Source organism: Lutjanus erythropterus, chromosome 21, assembly GCF_056507025.1.
Source record: "Lutjanus erythropterus isolate fLutEry1 chromosome 21, fLutEry1.hap2, whole genome shotgun sequence".
Taxonomy (NCBI): Eukaryota; Metazoa; Chordata; class Actinopteri; order Lutjaniformes; family Lutjanidae; genus Lutjanus; species Lutjanus erythropterus.
The window spans coordinates 14,952,225-14,970,552 of NC_139337.1; the positions used below are offsets into that span (position 1 = coordinate 14,952,225).

General features: G+C 38.6%; 1 protein-coding gene across 2 annotated transcripts in view; it reads left to right on the forward strand.

Moving 5' to 3' along the window:
- The window catches only part of cntnap2a (contactin associated protein 2a), a 421,874-nt gene that overhangs the window by 225,659 nt on the left and 177,887 nt on the right, over nt 1-18,328 (forward strand). For both annotated transcript variants that reach the window (XM_084710438.1, XM_084710437.1), the window contains exons 5-9: nt 2,282-2,334; nt 2,655-2,805; nt 4,189-4,373; nt 8,846-8,989; nt 10,401-10,662. In XM_084710438.1, the coding sequence (XP_084566564.1) occupies nt 2,282-2,334; nt 2,655-2,805; nt 4,189-4,373; nt 8,846-8,989; nt 10,401-10,662 (795 nt within the window). The remainder of the gene's footprint in view (nt 1-2,281; nt 2,335-2,654; nt 2,806-4,188; nt 4,374-8,845; nt 8,990-10,400; nt 10,663-18,328) is intronic.

Consider the following 18,328-nt stretch of genomic DNA (forward strand, 5'->3'; position numbering starts at 1 on the left):
GTGTGTGTATGTGTGTGTGTGTGTGACACAGAAAGCATGAAAAAGTGAGACAGCGTGACTGCGCATCAGTGTGTCTGCATATAAGATGATCCGATCTTTTGCAAGCTCTGCTCTCATATCATATCCTGTACACTCTACCTTCTCTTACCAATCACACCACACAGACACAAACCCATATTCACTCTCAGCTAACCACTTGAACAGTTAAGGAGATGATAGTAAGATTTAAGAGGGCTTCAGGCACTGCATTTTTGTTGTCTTCTCGATATGAACATCCTGCCCCTGTTCTTCATCTTGTTTCTTTACATTTAAAGCCTTATTTTTTAATGCAAAATATCTCTTTTGAAGTGTAAATTGTACATTTCCTGGTGCTTATTAACTGAAGATATTTTGTAAGACCAGCCTTTGTTAAATTCAAAGAATAAATGTAGCTTTTTTTTTTACCTGTAGAAAAGTATATTATAATTAAAGGCCTGCACCCACACAGATGTTTTCAGTTCTGGTTGATTAGACCGCAAGTTGAGTTTTGGCTCCGCCCACTGCTAATCAGTAAAAATAAGTGAAAACACCTGGTGAGTGTCTACTTTCAATACTTCTTGCAATTGTTTTTCATTGTTTCACACATTCTTAAGTCAAACATCTTTTCATTCAGCCCATGTGCCCAATTTTAAAAAGTGCCCATGTGTAAAAAAAAAACAAAAACCTTACACTTTGACAATGGCAATACGACAGAAAATATGTATTAAATATGTTCAACAGTGTTTTACACAGCACCACTGTTTACATATATTGACCCTTTTACAGCTGACATCAGCGGAAAGCATGCATATTGTGGCAATAGGTGTTTTGGTCTCCCCCAGTTATCTGGACGACTTATCAAGCTGCACACATTGAATTAAATGTTTTATTAGCACCAAATCACCAAAGTTGTAAAAGTCTTTGCTGGTCTGAGGAAGTGATCAAAACTGCTTGTGTAAAAGGGTCTATGTGTATCTGTTTTATATGTCAAATATTAAAGTAATTAAAGGGATAGTTTGGATTATTTAACATGGGGGTGGTTTGGGGTGTTTTTTGATAGTCAGTGTTTTACCTACAGTATATGGTGATCGGCTTGCCCCTAGGCAGGGTTGTTGCTGACCCAAAAGGTGAACAAAAGGTATTTTAGGCACTTAAAAAAGGTCCACCTAAAAAGAATTAATATCACTTTAAGTGTTTGCTATATTTAGAATACTTTCAACTCTCTACCTTCTTTTCAGACAGCCTTTTCTGGAAATTGCTGCTATATAAAGCAAATATCGCCCCCTTCAAAACAACAAAACTTAGTGGGTAAAATCAGTCATTTTACCTCACAGAACATGGGAGTTGCTGGTCTATTACTTCCTCTATCTGTCACTTTGTTTGTGTTATTGTGTGTCTTCGCTGAATCTGAGCTATCCTTTTAAAACACTGAAGTCACACTATAACACAAAGTAACAAACCAATCGAGGCAGCAGTAGACCAACAACATCCTGTAAACATTTTTCTTTGTTACACCAGAAGTTTTGACTCACTTGTCGCCTTAAGAAAAAGCACAGGCACTACTGCATTAACAAGGCCTCAATTCAATCGACCCTTGAAATAGGAGGTAAACACAGGTTTAAACAATGACGTGAATTAAGGTCATGTTCCATTTAGAGTAGCAGAGCCTTTCCAGTAGACAAAACACACAGTAGCATCATTAATTTTATTATTACACCTGTGGTTTTTATACTGTGTCAAAAAGGCCTATTGGGTACAATATCATTTAAAACAATAAAACTTCTATTACAGCAAATGTCTGTAAAGATGACATTTTTAATGCATAAACATCTTATGCATTCAGATGGCGAGTACAGCCAGAAGATATTAGATTATTTCCACAGGCCCTTCACCTGTTCAGCTATTACTGTATTAGCATAATAGCACACCTGACAAAGCTTTGTTGTTGATCTAACTTGGCAGCTTTGCAAATCTTTTCTTTTTCCTTTTTGTAATAATTTTGTAATTGAATACTGATTTCTTTACCCAGTCATAGAAAAATGCAGGCTTTAGTATATGGTCTTTGTAAATTAGGGATTAAAGAGTTTGTCCTGTTTGCCACTGCAAATTACTTATCTAATCACTAATCCCTTTCAATCTTGTTTTTTATATCTGTCTTTTACTATCTCTGTCTTCATGCTGTTCTCTGTCTTTCTGTGTTTATTCTTTCCCTCTCTTTATCTATTTTATCTGCATCGTCTCTGTCTGTTTATGTCTTTTATAGGGGCGGGGGTGATCAACTTTGATGGACAGGGTGTAATCTCCTATCGTTTTAAGGTACTGGATTTACTACCTTAATTTTCTGCTGTATGTTATTTGACTATTTAACTAAACTATTTTGATTATTTGACTATTTTTTTGACTATTTGACTAAACCTCTAGCTAAAGGCTAAATAAAAAAAAATATAAATAAAATAATTTTCATGTACATTATGAGCAGACATTCTTGTTTTGTATTGAAGTTCTAAAGTTTATAAGGTAAATAAAGTTCTTTTTAATTACTTTTTTCTACAGTTTTTTGAAATATGGAAACAATTAACCACCTGTGGTGTTAAACACATATGTGGGGTTGATCTTGTTTGTTCACATTTCTGCAGGTAAAGAAGATGAAGATCATTAAGGATGTGATTGCACTGAGGTTCAAGACGGCAGAGAGCGAGGGTGTGATCCTCCATGGGGAAGGACAGCAGGGAGACTACATCACCCTGGAGCTTCGCAAGGCCAAGCTGCTGCTGCAGATAAACCTGGGTAGGCAACACATGCATGTCATTTTATTTCATCAGAGTAAAGTAATGCACACAATGTTCTTGATGTAGCTGTCATGGCGTCAGGTATTATATTTGCTTTCAAAGTCTCCCAATGATTTCTTTTAACCATCCTCAAAATGTGTTTTTTCATTCAACATAGACGAGCCCATATAGCATATCTATGTACAGGATACAGGAAAGCAGAGAAGTTGCCAAAGGACCGAGCTTGCTCAACTCTCATTGGAGCACAGAGCTAAAAGGGGTGGGACTCAGGAAAGGTCAACTGTAGACATGTTTTATCCTGTGATAATACTCAAACTTGTAGAGAAGATGTGTTTGTTTAAAAAAAAAACATATCACCCAAAGTACAAGTCAAGCAGTAGTGAAATATTGTATATAAAATATCCAAATTATGTGTCTAAACCAAAGCTATACCAGGTGTCTGATCCTTGGATTTAAAATTTATTCCTATAATACATGCAGCTACACTCGACTGGTTGTGTTTGCAGCACCTCAACAGGTCAAAAGAATAATACCTTCATTATAGGCTTGGCAATAATCCTGAACTTTTGTAATCATAATTTATGGCATGTCTGTCAAGATAACATTATCTTGGAGCGAAGACAAAGTGTCCCGGCACAGCTTTCTACCCTTTACACTGTAAACAACAGCCACAACAATCCATAAGGGAGTGGAGCATCACTCACTGTCGACCAGCTGTGGTGCTGACAGAGTCGGCGTAACCTTTAAGGATGCCTTACTGCAGCACAGACAGAGTAACTGTAGTGAGGCTTTCAAGTACCCAGTGTTATAACTAAGTTAAGATTATGACTAGGCTGCTTAAGAGATGTCAGTGGTGTTACTTTTGGAAAAAGAGTACCAAAATCTCTTGTAATTGTATTCTAATTTGAGTAACAATAATTTGATTTGTAAACATGTGACACAAATGCAATGTATGCAATGTCTTCTGAATCTGAATCAACCTGTAATCCTGTTCAAAACTATGAAATGTATAGGTGTAATTGCTGTATATATAATTGCACAAAGCACACTCAGGAAACCCATGGACGAGGTGTAGTCAATTTCCCTTTCATGAAAGACTGGAATTTTATCTGGCCATTTTGGCAAATGCCTGCCAGAGAAAATGGATTAATACAATTATAAATAATAAATGCTGTGTTCATTGGTTGTTAAGCTGCCGAGAATATTAAAACCGCTTTAATATTTCAAGTGTTGCTCTTTAGCTTTCAGAGTTTAGCTGGCAAAGTAAAACCCAACTTGTTTAATTTCATTTTTAGCTCATCAAAATGATCTACTTACTGTGCAGTTTTCAATGTCTATGTATTGTAACTTAGTGTATATCATTATGGTGTGTTAATTACAGGCAGTAATCAATATGGCTCTATCCTGGGCCATACCTCTGTGACCACTGGCAGTCTCTTGGACGACAACCACTGGCACTCGGTGGTGATTGAGCGCTACCGTCGCAATGTCAACTTCACCTTGGACAGACACACTCAGCACTTCAGGACAAACGGAGAGTTTGACCACCTCGATTTGGACTATGAGGTGAGAAGCAAAGTATACAGACATGAATGTGAAGAACACAGACACATAATAATATACATACAGTACATGTCCAAACACTCACACAGGAGGTGACAAAGAAATATGCCATGCACACAGCTGTACAAAGCACGTTTGCCACTTAAACATACACTTAATGTCTTTCTTTATAAAACATATCAGCTTAACATCCTGTTAATAACAAAACCTTCGGGTGCCAAATGATTCAACAGCTGTCATGGGTGAGTTCTATTATGAAAAGAGAACTGGTAGACCATGGAAGAATTGAATAACTAAAATGTCAGCTCATTTATTCAGCTACCTCAGCTTTGTCTCACTAATGCGTGTGTGTCAGTCCAGAGCAGCTGCTTGTTATGCAGGTGACTGGATACTGTGTGAAGAACAAACAAACTCATTTTAGTTTAAAGGAAGAATACTTAACTTTCTCTGTCTACAATAGTCAGTTCATTTGTTAAGTATCCACCCAGTACAGTGGGCAGCTACAATGTACTCTTAGTTCAGGGAATTCTCATTTAACTTTAGAGAAGCAAATGTTTATGTCGAGTTTATTTGCTTAGCCCTATATTACATAGAGGGCCCTGGGCAAAGAAAAGCAGTCTATTTGATAAATTTCTGGCTCCAAACAAACCAGCTTGTGCCAAGGTGGATGGGTGGCACAGCTGATGCTGTGTTTGTGCTGATTAGATGGCGCAATACAATTTTGGGGCTAATTTTGGCATGAAATTGCTTTTGCATTTCCACCTGTTCAGACTGTTTCTTATTGCAAACATAAGGCAGTTTTGGTGGTTTTAGCTGGTAGAGGGCTGTGCCTACACAACTCCTCTTTCAGTTTGCTGTACATTTTTACAGATAGCGCTGGCTCATATGTGCAAAAAATACTTTTAATATGATTAAAGCTACAGTTGGTAACAGTTGGTAACTTGAAAATGAGGCTCCTCTGGCTTTTCCTAATGGCATTAGCAAGAATCCATCACATCTAAGCAAAAACAACCAATCAGAGCCAGCTTCCAACCCAGACCGGCTTTGAATTGGATTGACTGTTGAGTCTCATTCCCAGATAGTCAAATACCGACGCTGTGGATCGGAAGCTGGTCTGATTATGACAAAAAGTATTATTATATGTGTATTAGTAACATGATATCAATAATTTATTTTTAATGATCATGATTATTGTGTGGTTTATTTGAAGTGGTGTGGTATGAGGTACTTATCCTTATATACCTGTAGTAGACGGCAGTCTGCACATCCACAGTTTGGTGAGGTGGTGTGGAGAAGCAGAGAGGAGGACTGGCACAGAAGCTAAGAAATGTACTGCTGTGGATCACCAACAAAATGTATTATAGCCACACACACACAAAAAGATTATTAGTTTATGTGCACACTAGATTTGGAATATTTTCACTGCTTTTCCTTTCCATCAGATACCCTTTTCTGACAGGACACCACCATTATATAAGCCACATATTTCTCTCTCCAAAGCATCCAGGCTCCTTCAGCAAAAACAATAATTGTACTTTGCACAATGCACAAGTCGCTGGTCTACCACTGACTCAGTCAGTTTTTTTGTTTGTGTTATTGTGTGACTTCAGTCTTTGAATGACTAGTTCTGATTCACTGAAGTATATGTTGCAAAGAGAGGAGTATGCCATGTTGAGTGTAGCGGTGGACTTGAGTTGTTTGTCTGAACTACCTTGCGGGCTCCATTTTGTCAATGTTTGAGTTGTGTATTTGTACTATAGAACTTAATGATTGGAGGTGAAGGTAAGTCCTCTGGAAAACTGAGTGAGAATTCTGGTTGAGGGCCCTTGGGCAGTTTTGATGTTCAGCATAGAATACAGCAGTTCTCAGATAAAATCTGAACACACCCAAACTGCTGGGAGTCTCAACAAGGCTGTCTGATCACTTCAGACCTGTGAGAGACACTGTCTCACCATTACTTATTAATACTTGTTCTTTATGATGGTGTTTGTTTTCTTCAGCTTCTTGTTAGTTTCTTGTTTCTACCTGTCCTTTTTGCAACTGCATTTTAAATAACTACTCATCACTGCTGGTAGCTTGGCCTCCTCAGTCTGCACAGAGCATTGATACCACACAGGAAATTAGATATTGGTTTTGCTCTGTGCTATAATGCTAATCCATAAAACTCACATAATTAATGTCAGTCTGTAATGGAATGCAAAGAGTTCAGCTAATAATACTTAAAACAGGAAATTGATTTTGGAATGGATAATGCGCATGAAATGCACTCACTTGTGGGTAATGAGAGTGTGTGAATGTGTACACAGAGATTACAAGTACGAGTGTATGGATGTGTTTGTGTGTGTGTATGTGTGTGTTGGTATGTTTGTGTATGAGCATGTGACCTTTAGCAGGCATCACTGATATGGATGTTCTGTTCTAGTGTTAAGTAGGATACTGAGAAATGGGGCAGGACAAACCACAGTCCAATTAAACTGAAGCTGTTGAATTAAAGGATCTTTAGGGAAATCTGTACAACAGGGCAAACCAGGAGGTTGTGTAAGTGTTTCTGTGTGTGTGTGTGTGTGTGTGGTGAACCCTAAATGCATCCCAGCAGTGTTACTGGCTGACTGAGTCTCTCCACAGATAGCAAAATTGTGACCAGCTTTTACTCAAAGTGTACCACTGAACTCCATCTAGTCCGCACACTCCATCTTTTTTGAGTGCGTGTTTGTTTCCGTGTACGTGCGTGCACGCCTGTCCATTTTCTGCTCCCATTTAAGCCTGTAGACTAAATATCCGGGTGCATTTGTGTCTACCCTTGGCAGTAATTACTAAGACTGCTGGAGCGTCACCACAGACAGATACAAACACACACACACAAACGCTCACAGATAGACAGACACATATCGACTGGTAATTGCACACCGCCCTCCATCATCTTGGCTTCCCTCGGAGCTCGGAGCTATATCTGAAAAAAAAAGAAACACATGTACAACTGTAGAAAATTATGAAACATAGTTTACATTTTCATCAGTTCTGTGTCCTTCAGCGTTTGCCACCAGATGCCTGTTTATTAGCCTCCATCTCCTCGCCTCAGTTCTGCTCTCATCACATCTGTTCCTTTAATGCTGTCTCCCACTGCTCTGGCAGTCATATTATATAAATAAATGTGATGTATATGTCAAGAGTATACTGATATCAAGGTATTTGGTTAAGAAAAAATGTGATATTAGATCCGTTAGTGTTACCCTTGTAAAGCAGACCAAATGCCCCAGGATTTAGTTTGTGCGTAACACTGTTTGTCTTATATAAAACATTAGAGGAGTGACTGTGGATCAGACCTGCTCCATCCTTCTTTGCATTCATTCACACTACTGGCCTACAGGTAATACTGCAGTGTTTGTCATTAGCCTAATTTTCTGCTATCATACTTTAAAAACTGTTAAGTTTACATGACAGCTTTGTCATACTGCCCTTATATTTTTATTGCTCACTCCCAGCTCTTCACATACGACAGCTCGGTCAGTGCACTACACTTCAAACTATGACGCAATGAAGTTAACAATAATAAATGTGCAACACCCAGGTAGATAAAAAAAAAAAAAGTCATAAAAACTACTTGGTTAGATTCCAGAAAAGAAAATGGTTTGGGTTAAAATTAGTATGTTACATCATTTACATATGTTACGTAAGTTAATAAGATCTCAACTTTGAATGAATTCTCTAAAAGTAGTAAGTAGTTATGCAGTGAGAAAAAAAAATATATGAACATAAATTAAAAATGATGTATCAAAATGCATCAATAATTGTTTTACAATCAAATCCGAGCCCTCCAAATCAAAATTGAATCAAATTGTGAGATGCCAAAGAGATTCCCATCCATACTTTATAATATGTCACCTGACTTCATTGACACATAAAACATGACACGAGCATCAGCGTCATACTCTGAAACATAGGGCCACTGACCATGCTGCCAAATTTAGCATGTAGGGAGTGAGGACGGGCTGTCTACACACAAAAGACCAACATTATCCAAAACTTTATTAACAAAGCAAAAAAAGTTGCCATTTTAACACAATTACACCCATTACCACATATAAATCTGTGGCTCTCATTTCATGTTGTTCATAAAAGGAAAGTGTATGTCTTTTACTCCACGTCTGGAAGACTGCTTTTACCAAAAATAGTAGATGATTTCTTTTCCTATGACATGAAATTAGCCATAGAAATTGAACAGTAGCAGGCTTATTTGTAATGTGTTTTTAAACCTATTTTAGGCTTTGTTGCAGTTTTAGACCTTGTCTGTTGCTACAGTCATCCCTGTTCATGTGGGGAACAGCTGAACAAGGATGACAGAGGAGAACATTTTAATTTCTTGTTCCATTCATGTAACTTTGTGTTCTATCAGTAGAAAGAGGAAAAGGAAGTCCTGATTTGATTTTTCCCACTTTACATCTCTTTTAAACTCTTTTCTCTCCGTTTTCCTCTAGCTGAGTTTTGGGGGGATGCCGTACAGTGGGAAGCCAGTGGGAGGAGGAAGGAAGAACTTTAAAGGCTGCATGGAGAGCATCAACTACAACGGAGACAACATTACAGACCTAGCCCGCCGAAAGAAGCTAGACACCTCCAGCTTTGTAAGGGAAATGTGCATCCTGACAGACGCTGTCATATACAAACCCCAAATTCAAAAATGTTAGGACATCGAATAACATGTAAATGAAGAGGTTTTCATAAATTGGTTTGTATTGTATTCAATTGAATTCAGCCTGAAAAAGTGTTTGCACGTCATTGCATTCTGTTGTTATTCACATGTTACACAATGTCCCACTTTTTTTTTTGGAATTGGGGTTGTACATCCACATATACTGTATATGAACACAAGACAATATGTTTGCAAATGTGTAAATCTAAAGAGCTTGAAATAACAGGCTTATAGAGGCAGCTGAATACTGAACAAGCTCATTATTGTCACACTAACTCAGTATCTGACCTGAGTGAGGGGGCAAATTATTCACCGTGCCAAAATGGTTGAACGGATTCATAATTAATCAGATACAACTGACCCATCAGTGGCCTCTCTGTGTGTTTGCCTCCTGTCTTTTTGCTCCTGCCTGATATCATGGCTGCCATTTCACTGCGGCCAACAAAGACTGAATTTCACTGCAACGACTGCAGACTTGTGTTTGTTTTTGTAACTCTCAGCAGATTAAGGAACATATTAAATTCCTTCTTCTCCTCATCAAATGCACGCCACCCTGGATGCAACTCCAGCACATTAAGCGTTTTGCCATCCTTAAAATTAGTCAGTGAACAGCCTTCAATAGACTCAGAGTCTCAGTGCTCTCGTCTCTCCTCATCTCCTGTTTTTCCTCAATAGAGGACAGCCAGTGTATCTTCTTCGATCTCTGGTGAACTGATTGAACAAATGGAGGCACTAATCAAGTTCGTTAAAGCTGCACCTCTAATTCTCTCTGATGACTCACGCAGCCGTTCATTTCTAATCAAAACAGATCTGCTCGCAAATATCAGAAACACACACACACGCGCATAGGCAGAGGCAATCAGGAATCATCTTTAGTTGGTAAGGCAGCTCAACATTGAGTGTTTGCTAATGATTTGATTAACAGCACAAGGTTGGAGAAGCTCAATGGTAATTAGTGCCTAAACTCTACAATAGTGTTTGTTTTCCTCCAGCACACAAACATCACCCAGGTTACCATTCAGCCCTCCTTTCAAAGACAGGGTGAGCCAAAAAGAGAGACTTTTTGTAATGTCTACAAGCAACATCAGTCTTTGAATCGAGCTTCAATCAGGAACATCTGAAGATAAACATACAGAAGCTAGATTCAAAGCAACAAAAGCCTGGTGAATAAATACATGATTTCCTGAAGTGCTGGGGCATTTACAACATTCAAACAACTTCACATACAAGCCCACATTCAAGGGATTAGCTTTGTTTTTGATTTTTCTTTTTGAAGATCGGTTGATAACTTCTTATCATCTCTCTTTGTTGGTGTCTTTCTCTGTCTCAATCTGTCTCGACAGCGCAACCTGTCGTTCTCCTGCGTGGAGACCCACACCTTCCCAGTCTTTTTTAACGCCACCAGCTTCCTGCAGCTGCCAGGTCGGGCCAATCACAACACAATATCCGTGAGCTTCCAGTTTCGTACATGGAACCCTGACGGGCTTCTCCTCTTCAGTAATCTCGATGACGGCACCCTGGAGATATCCCTCGAAGACAGCAAAGTCGTGGTTCACATCAATGTGACGCAAGCAACCAGCAACAACCGGGTAGACCTATTGTCAGGTGAGTTTGTCCACAGATACTAAGCTAATTTTTTTTTTTGTCTCAAATTTACTTTAACCCCATTTACTTATGGGGTCTTATGTCATCTAAGGATCTTCTGTGATACAGACTAGCAACATGGGTTATACAGCTTTTGCTCATATTTTGACGTAATTCCACAATGCTGACTTTTTTGGTTGGTTGATATGTTAAAACATTCCAGTGGGCCACCATCAGCCCAGTAACCAGTGATTGTATTTCTGTGCAGGTGTGTGTATGGAGTTTCAAATGGGAGATGTGTGTGAGGTATGCTACTACCACTGATACAAAAAACAAAACAAAATAAAATGTCAAGAGAGGAAATATTCTTACCCCTATTTTCCCTTACTAAACAGAAATGTACAATTCTGAATCCAAGTTTCTCTTGTACCAAATTAAGACCAGCTTGTTAACTAATTTCAAAACACTCTTTAGCCTAACTCGACAGAAAAAGAAAATAAAACTCACAAAAGTTGTCTCGATTAGTCTGTTCCAACTGTTGCCAACTCTGGTTTGGTCTAAATAAATCCTTAGTTCACTGCTATTTTTCTCTCACTCATTTTTCAGCTCGGTGGTTGTGTGCTGCACCACCATGAGAGTCTGTCCCTGGGCGACAGATCCAGCTCCTTCTTTGAAGAGAGACCATTAAATTTGCAAAATAAAATTAGGGCTATTGGCAAAAATGATTGCCCAAAAAAGAACCCAACTGGCGATGGCCAATCACCCATAGCCGATATATTCATCCAATCACCCAAGCCTGCTGTCTGAACTTTTAAAGTATTAGCACAGTAACTGGATTGTCTCAACTGAGATATTCCTCTTGGTCTGGGTTAGATCTCATCTCTCCACAGACTCCGTATTGACATTGTCTTGAGCCCAACAACACTAATAAGCAGTCCGGTGGTAGAGGAGGGTTTCCAGCTAATGAAACACATGAAAGATGTTTTGAAGCTGTCGCTAGAAGATCCTATTTTTCTGATTTCTCCGGCGTACCTGCCAGTCAACAAAATAAAAGTTAAGTTTTTGTATTTAAGTAAAAATACTGCTGACTTTTGAAGATATCTCTAATGTAATGGCACACAGCTTGTTGATTTCTTTCCAGAAATCATGACCCGGTCACTCAAGATAAACCACAGACATTGTTGCGAGCATTTTCATGTAGGAACTATTTTGTTTCTATGATAGAATCTAGTGGAACTACTTCCTTTCAAGTAGAAAAAAAATATTTCTTACATGAAACTGCTTGCAACAAGGTCTACAGATTATCTCGAGTAACTGAATCATGACATTACTGTTGAAATTTTCAATCGTATTTTTTTGAGCACCTCAAGCCGAGTGCTATCAGGTTCCATTATAGTGGAGAGAAGGCAGACACCTCTGCAGCTGATATCTTAAAAACTCCACAAGTCACACCAGAACTATCTAGATGGATGAATAGGACCGCAGGTTAGAGGAAAAACATCTCTTTTTGATTTTGGGATGAACTGTCCCTTTAAGGTTAAAAATAAGACTGAAATGAAACTTTATTTTCAACAAGTGGCCATTTTCATTCCATTTCTCTCCCTCCTCGTATCCCACCACCTCTCTTTCCCTCCCTTTCCTTCCTCGCATTTCCCGCCTCTCCTTCTTGTTCTCCCCCTCTCTTTCTCTTTCCTAAGACACTCATTTATTCTGTCCACTGCTGCTTTAATAGGCCATTATGCCCAGGGGTAGGGATTATTACAGAGTTACCCTCTAGGCTAATTGGGCTTGAGCCTACGATTACATCAGTATTACTAGAATATACAGACACATAAACACAGACTCGCACACTCAAACACAAGCTCCCTCCTTTGATTCTGTTATTAGTATCTCTAAGAAAGAAAGCCACAGTGGCTTCTGGCTTCAATAACACAGTGGGAGCTCAGTAGACTTGTAATGAAATGCTTAGTCCCTCTTAATGGCAAATATAGTGGGGAGAGACGTGGCGATGCGCACACACTTGGAAGAAGAGAGAGAAAAGAGAGGATCTTACAGCGACTTCACAATCTATTTTTCTTTTCCCAGCGGGGGTAGTTTCTTTATGAAGCTGTTTAGGCTTATTCAGACACATAATCAGGCATCAGCTGGAAGCATACAGATCATTTCACTTCTGATTTTTAACCCATTTAACTTTTCAGCCGTCTAAGGTTGACATACATTTATAGTATATAGTAAAGTGGTATGACCCTTAGCTGTTACTCATAATGGGTCGCATTGTAACTTTGCCACCTCATCTAAATACACTCAACAAAAACAAAAACACAACACTTTTGTTTTTGCTCCCATTTTTCATAAGTTTAAGTAAAAAATCTAAGACTTCTTCTATGGGTTCCTCTAGGGTAAGATTATCAGGGTAAGCCAATCAGAGGCAGAGAAGGGCAGTTATGACTTCTGACCTCCTGAGTGAGGGGGGTGCTTGAATCAGCATCTCTGCATTCGACACCCATCAAGTGGATTAGGTTTTTTATACGGAAACTGGATTCCCAGAAACAGGAAACTAAGAAGAATGTTTTTAGAATATTGAGAACAGACAGGAATATGTTTGGAAAATATGTGGACCCATTTACTTTCTCAACAGCTTTGTGCATGCACTGTTAGAGCAAACTGAGCACTTTAATTAATTGATTAGCAAGCACAAAGCGGCATAAATTCAAACACTTTTAGCCATGAACACACTTAGGACAGTCGCTTGTGGCTCTAACATCTAATTTAGACTAACACAGCACAATTTCTGCCACCAGCTTTGCTCAGGCCTACAGCCTGACATTGCAGTGCACATGGGTAGAGCCCTCTGCTTTGTCACGGCAGCAGCCTCTGGGCGCAAACAGAACATAGAATCTGTCTAAGCTTAACAGAACGACAACAAATTATTTACCGTAACAAATTTTGTTTGTTCATACTATGAGGAATTATAAAATATCACTTCAGTGACAGATTACAGGCATTTCATCCTTTCAGTTGTAGCGAAGGTCAAGCTACATGCAGTATGTGCAGTTTATATTATGATCATTATTATGTTGAATAGTGTTGAAATGATGTTCTTATGGCTAAATAATTATTAACACAACCAGATAAGACACTAAAGTGGTCTGGTTTGAAACCCACATTTCTCCTAAAAATAAGATCAGTGTGTTTTTGCAGTAGCTGAAACTATACTTTAAAAACAAGTCCGTTTCCCAGGCTTCTTGGGTTAGAGAGCCTCGGTTCCCAGGGTAGAAAATGTCTCATTTTTGGAAAAATATTAAACCCTGAGGTGGATGGATGGTCTTGGCAAAGGAGAAGTGCCCATTAACATTTTAACAAATTTGTGAGCAAAATTTGAGAGACATACACATTTTGTGTGCATAGAAGAAGCCCTAGATCTTTTAATTCAACTCATGGAAGAAAAAATAAAGTGTTTATATTTTTATTTAGTGTATAAAGTGTATTACTTTAACATTGATGCATTAACGACAGTGTATTTCACAAACATCTTCAACCCCAGTAAATATTCTTCTATTTAGAGCTTCATTAACCACTATTTTCTGTTTTTTTATGCTACTGTTTCCACTAAGAAAAAGCACCCTAGCTTGCAGCTTTCATTTCATTTTTCATTAGCTGTTTTGCACAAAATGGCAGAGAGATGGAATTACTGTGAGCCTAATTTAGAAGCAAACATCTAACAAGCCCATGAGACCCAGATATTTGTTTTTCTCAGGAGTTGGTGGATCACGCCAAGGCCAAAATGCAAATTAATGTTGGATATTTCACTGGTGGTATGTTCCGTAATAAGACTCTAATATGATACCCATGTTGCCCTGTGTCTGCTCTGGGTGTGTCTGTAATGCCAGATGATTCTTTGCTAAGACATTATACAGTAAAATATTTCCAGGCTTGTAGATGTGAATTTGTTCTGGAGTCAACTTTCTGCTCTTTGGCAAAACTTATTTTGGCTGTGTGTTATTTTCAAGTGTTAAAATGTGCTTCTGTCTGTGCAGTTACAACTATATATTTGTGGTGGTATTTATATGTATATATTCTAAGAGAGGGACATATAGCTCTAGACGGAAGGGATAATTCATCAACCTTTTTATGCATGTTTGTATTGTCGGCATTACTCTCAAAATGCCAGTTTGTAATTTCCTTAGGGTTTTTGTTACAAAACCCAAGTGAATAAGCAGGTGCAGTAAAAAAAAGTGTGGATGGAGGAAAGGAAGTGGTGAATAAAGGCTTTGTTTATCTGATAGAGCCCAAACACCTGAATACCTCTTCATAACCTCATTCCCTTCACAGTGGGTCCAAGACCATGGTTACCAAACAGAGAAAAAAAGATGTGATTTAGGAAAAAAAAAAAAAAAGCCATTAGAGATGAACAGTTCCTAAGTCATTGTTCCACTCCTAACTGAAAACAGAAAGTATACAGAATATAAAATTTATATTTATAGAATAGAAAAATGTTATCGTACATTTGCTGAGCAATGGACACAAACTCAGGAACTCTTCTGTAACTTTGAATTGGTCCTTACTGATGACAATGGATAGCTGATTTTTTCTGTGCTTTCATCAAATGCCACAGAGTGTGCGGCGAAAACTCTAGCTTTTTCATGTAACAGATCATAAATATCCCTTGATAATTTGCTAATCCACTTTGCCACTGTGTTTGCAGATAGAGAAATATTATTGAACAAGCTATTCTTTTCTGGATATAGAATATCAGCGACATGCGATCCTTGAGAAATGGGTAGTTTATACTGAAACTAGAAAAGAAAATCATTTTGTGGGTGAGATTAAATGAGATATTTTGATGTCATGTTGTGGGCGGGAGGGAGGGGGAGACGGGGCCTCAAATGGCCAGTTTGCAACCACTACATTAAATGTTATTTTCAACCCCACTAATTTCAGATAATAAGTAATTTTAAGTTTTTCTGGAATTGACCTGGCCTGTTGGTAGGTTTGCTAAGAAACAAAATAACTGTAATAATGTGATTTTATGTATATAATTTGAAAAAAAATGCCTGTGGTACATGCATAATAGCATACATGTACGCATGCATGACCACTTGTTACAGTTAAGGGTCATGGTTGGGGGTTGGCGGTGTAGTGTTTGCTAACATGAGATAACAGCAATGTTAGCTAACAGTAGCTAAAAGTTGTGTCAGCTAACTTGTTTATTCCATACGTCTGCTCTTTTATTGCTTTTACACAATGGATGCTGGATACGGTGGAGACCGTATGTGCTATGTTGGTCCACTCACTTTCTTTTATCTCCTGAGTTAGTATAGTCGTAAATTTCTCTACAGATGTTGCCTAAAACCTCTAACTCATCTGTCTTGAAGAAGTTCTTTCTGCCTCTTTTTGTTTCTGTATGTTTCAATGAGAAAACCCAACAGTTACCAAGTTGTATAGCTTGGTGAGATGAGAAAAGTGGTGTCATTAACAGTCATAAAAGTTGGTCAGCAATGTTGGACTGAGTATTTAGGATTTCGTAACCTCGGATAAGATAAAATGACGTAAATTAAGAAGACGTAAATTAATTATGATTCCTAAAATTAGTTAGGATTTGCTACTGTAATATTAAATAGGACAAATCCTATCTCAGACTCTATCTATCTTAACTTAAGCCTAAAGATAAGATATTTCGGTATTACGGTCCCTGGTCATTAAAGTACATTTTCTTCCCAATGACAGGTACAGTAAATCTCGCTACTGGGAACACACATAAAGTAATCCTCCTATGCAAACACATATTCAAAATGTATGTGTCTACAGATATGTGATCTTGTGTGTGTGTGTGTATGTGTGTGCGTGTATGTGTGTGTGTGTGTGTGTGTGTGTGTGTGTGTGTGTGTGTGTGTGTGTGTGTGTGTGTGTGTTTGTTTCTGTCTGAGCAAGAACTTGGCCCGAGGCTGTTTATGACCTGCAGAAACATGCTTTTCTCTCCTCTGAGAAAACTTCTGTCATTTCATCCGCTTCCTCCTCTCAAGCAGAGAGACAGAGGCTGAAACTAAAGGGAAGATGAGGCCTTTGAGAGAACACTCTAGATTAGACTGCGGGTGTCTCCTTAGCAGTATGTGTGTGGCTGTGTGCGTTAATAGAGAGTACTTAGTTGTGATTCCTGTAGGGACTCTGATCTAATTTTCCCATCACTTTCCTTTTACTTACTCATTAACTCTCCAAGTCTCTTCTCTTCTCTTTTGCTCTTATCGCTCATTTGTTAGAATTACAGTATACAACAGCTTTGCTGGAGCAGCGCTGGAAAATGTTGCCTTGATGGCCATACAGCAGGACCAAAGCATGTTTTGATGTGCCCATATACAAATCAAACCCCTATTTTCCACATTACCTGCCATGAAATGATCCAGTAAAACAAAGCCAGTGAAAAAAAAGGCTCCTTTTGTACCTGATACAGACGGCTAGTGAGTGTTGGTATTTGTCTTTGAGTATGTGTGTTGAAGATGCTATCCTCTGATCACCCCTCTTGATTAATTATCGGATTATTGGGCGCCAGCATTGTTTCCATGGAAACAATACTCACTGTCTCCAGTGCTTTTGCAGAGGCAGAGAAATCTAATTTCCTAAGAGGTCCTCATGCAACAAAGTGAGGAAATATGTTTTTGTACTCCTGGTTGGTTGTCAAAGAAGAGAAAAGATGTAAGTGCCGATAATTAATCTTGAACTGAATTGAATATGTAAGTATAGCTTAAATACGTAGAAAACAAGGAAATGTAATTTAGCTCTGCACCTCCTTTTATGCTTTTTGACAGACACAAGTGACAACAAGGCAAGAAAATCATAAATGCAACTGAAGATTGACGTTAAGCAAATGTATTAATGTTTGGTCCTAAAAGAAAATATAATATTTGCGAGTCCTTGTAGAAAATTTCCAACATTTCAAACAAAAGCCTGCAATTTAACTACTATAAACATCTGCTTCCTCCAAGGGATTATTAATTTCTCATTAACAGACACAAGTTAGTGAGTTAGTGTCAAATTGGCAGATTGGTGGTCCTGTGTGACCAGTGTTTAAAAATATTAGCTTCACTCCCTGTATAGTATCGATATTTGATGCCACCACGGAAATGTGTTGAACCAAATCATTCTCAGTGAGAGGCTCATTTCAAAACAGAACAAACCCACAGACAGCATCAACTGTTTGATTCACCTCTAAAGCAGAAATATTTTACTGTGTCAAAACTATGTGTGTCTGTGTGTGTGGTCCTGCATGCTCGCGTTCACACCCATCAACTCAGCCAGAAGTAATAACATCAGTTCCTTTGAGATGCAGAATTACTATTAGTCACACACACACACACACACACACACACACACACACACACACACACACACACACACACACACACAAGGTTACGTGCACAGTCCGCATAGGAAGCGTAAGGCATTACAATAATGGAAAGGCCTGAGGCGCAGATTTGAGGCGAAAAAAAACATACAACAGCCACCCTGATCATAATGTTATATTGTTTCATTCCCCAAGAGTGAGTGTGTCTGTGCCTGTGTGCATTTCTGTTTGTGTGTGTTTGTGTGTAGGGCTTAATATGTTGTATTCTCAGGCTTTGTGTGGCTGGCATATTGCCATGTGCGAAGACGTGCAAAGCTCTTCAAACTACCTTGGAGGACCGAATATTTA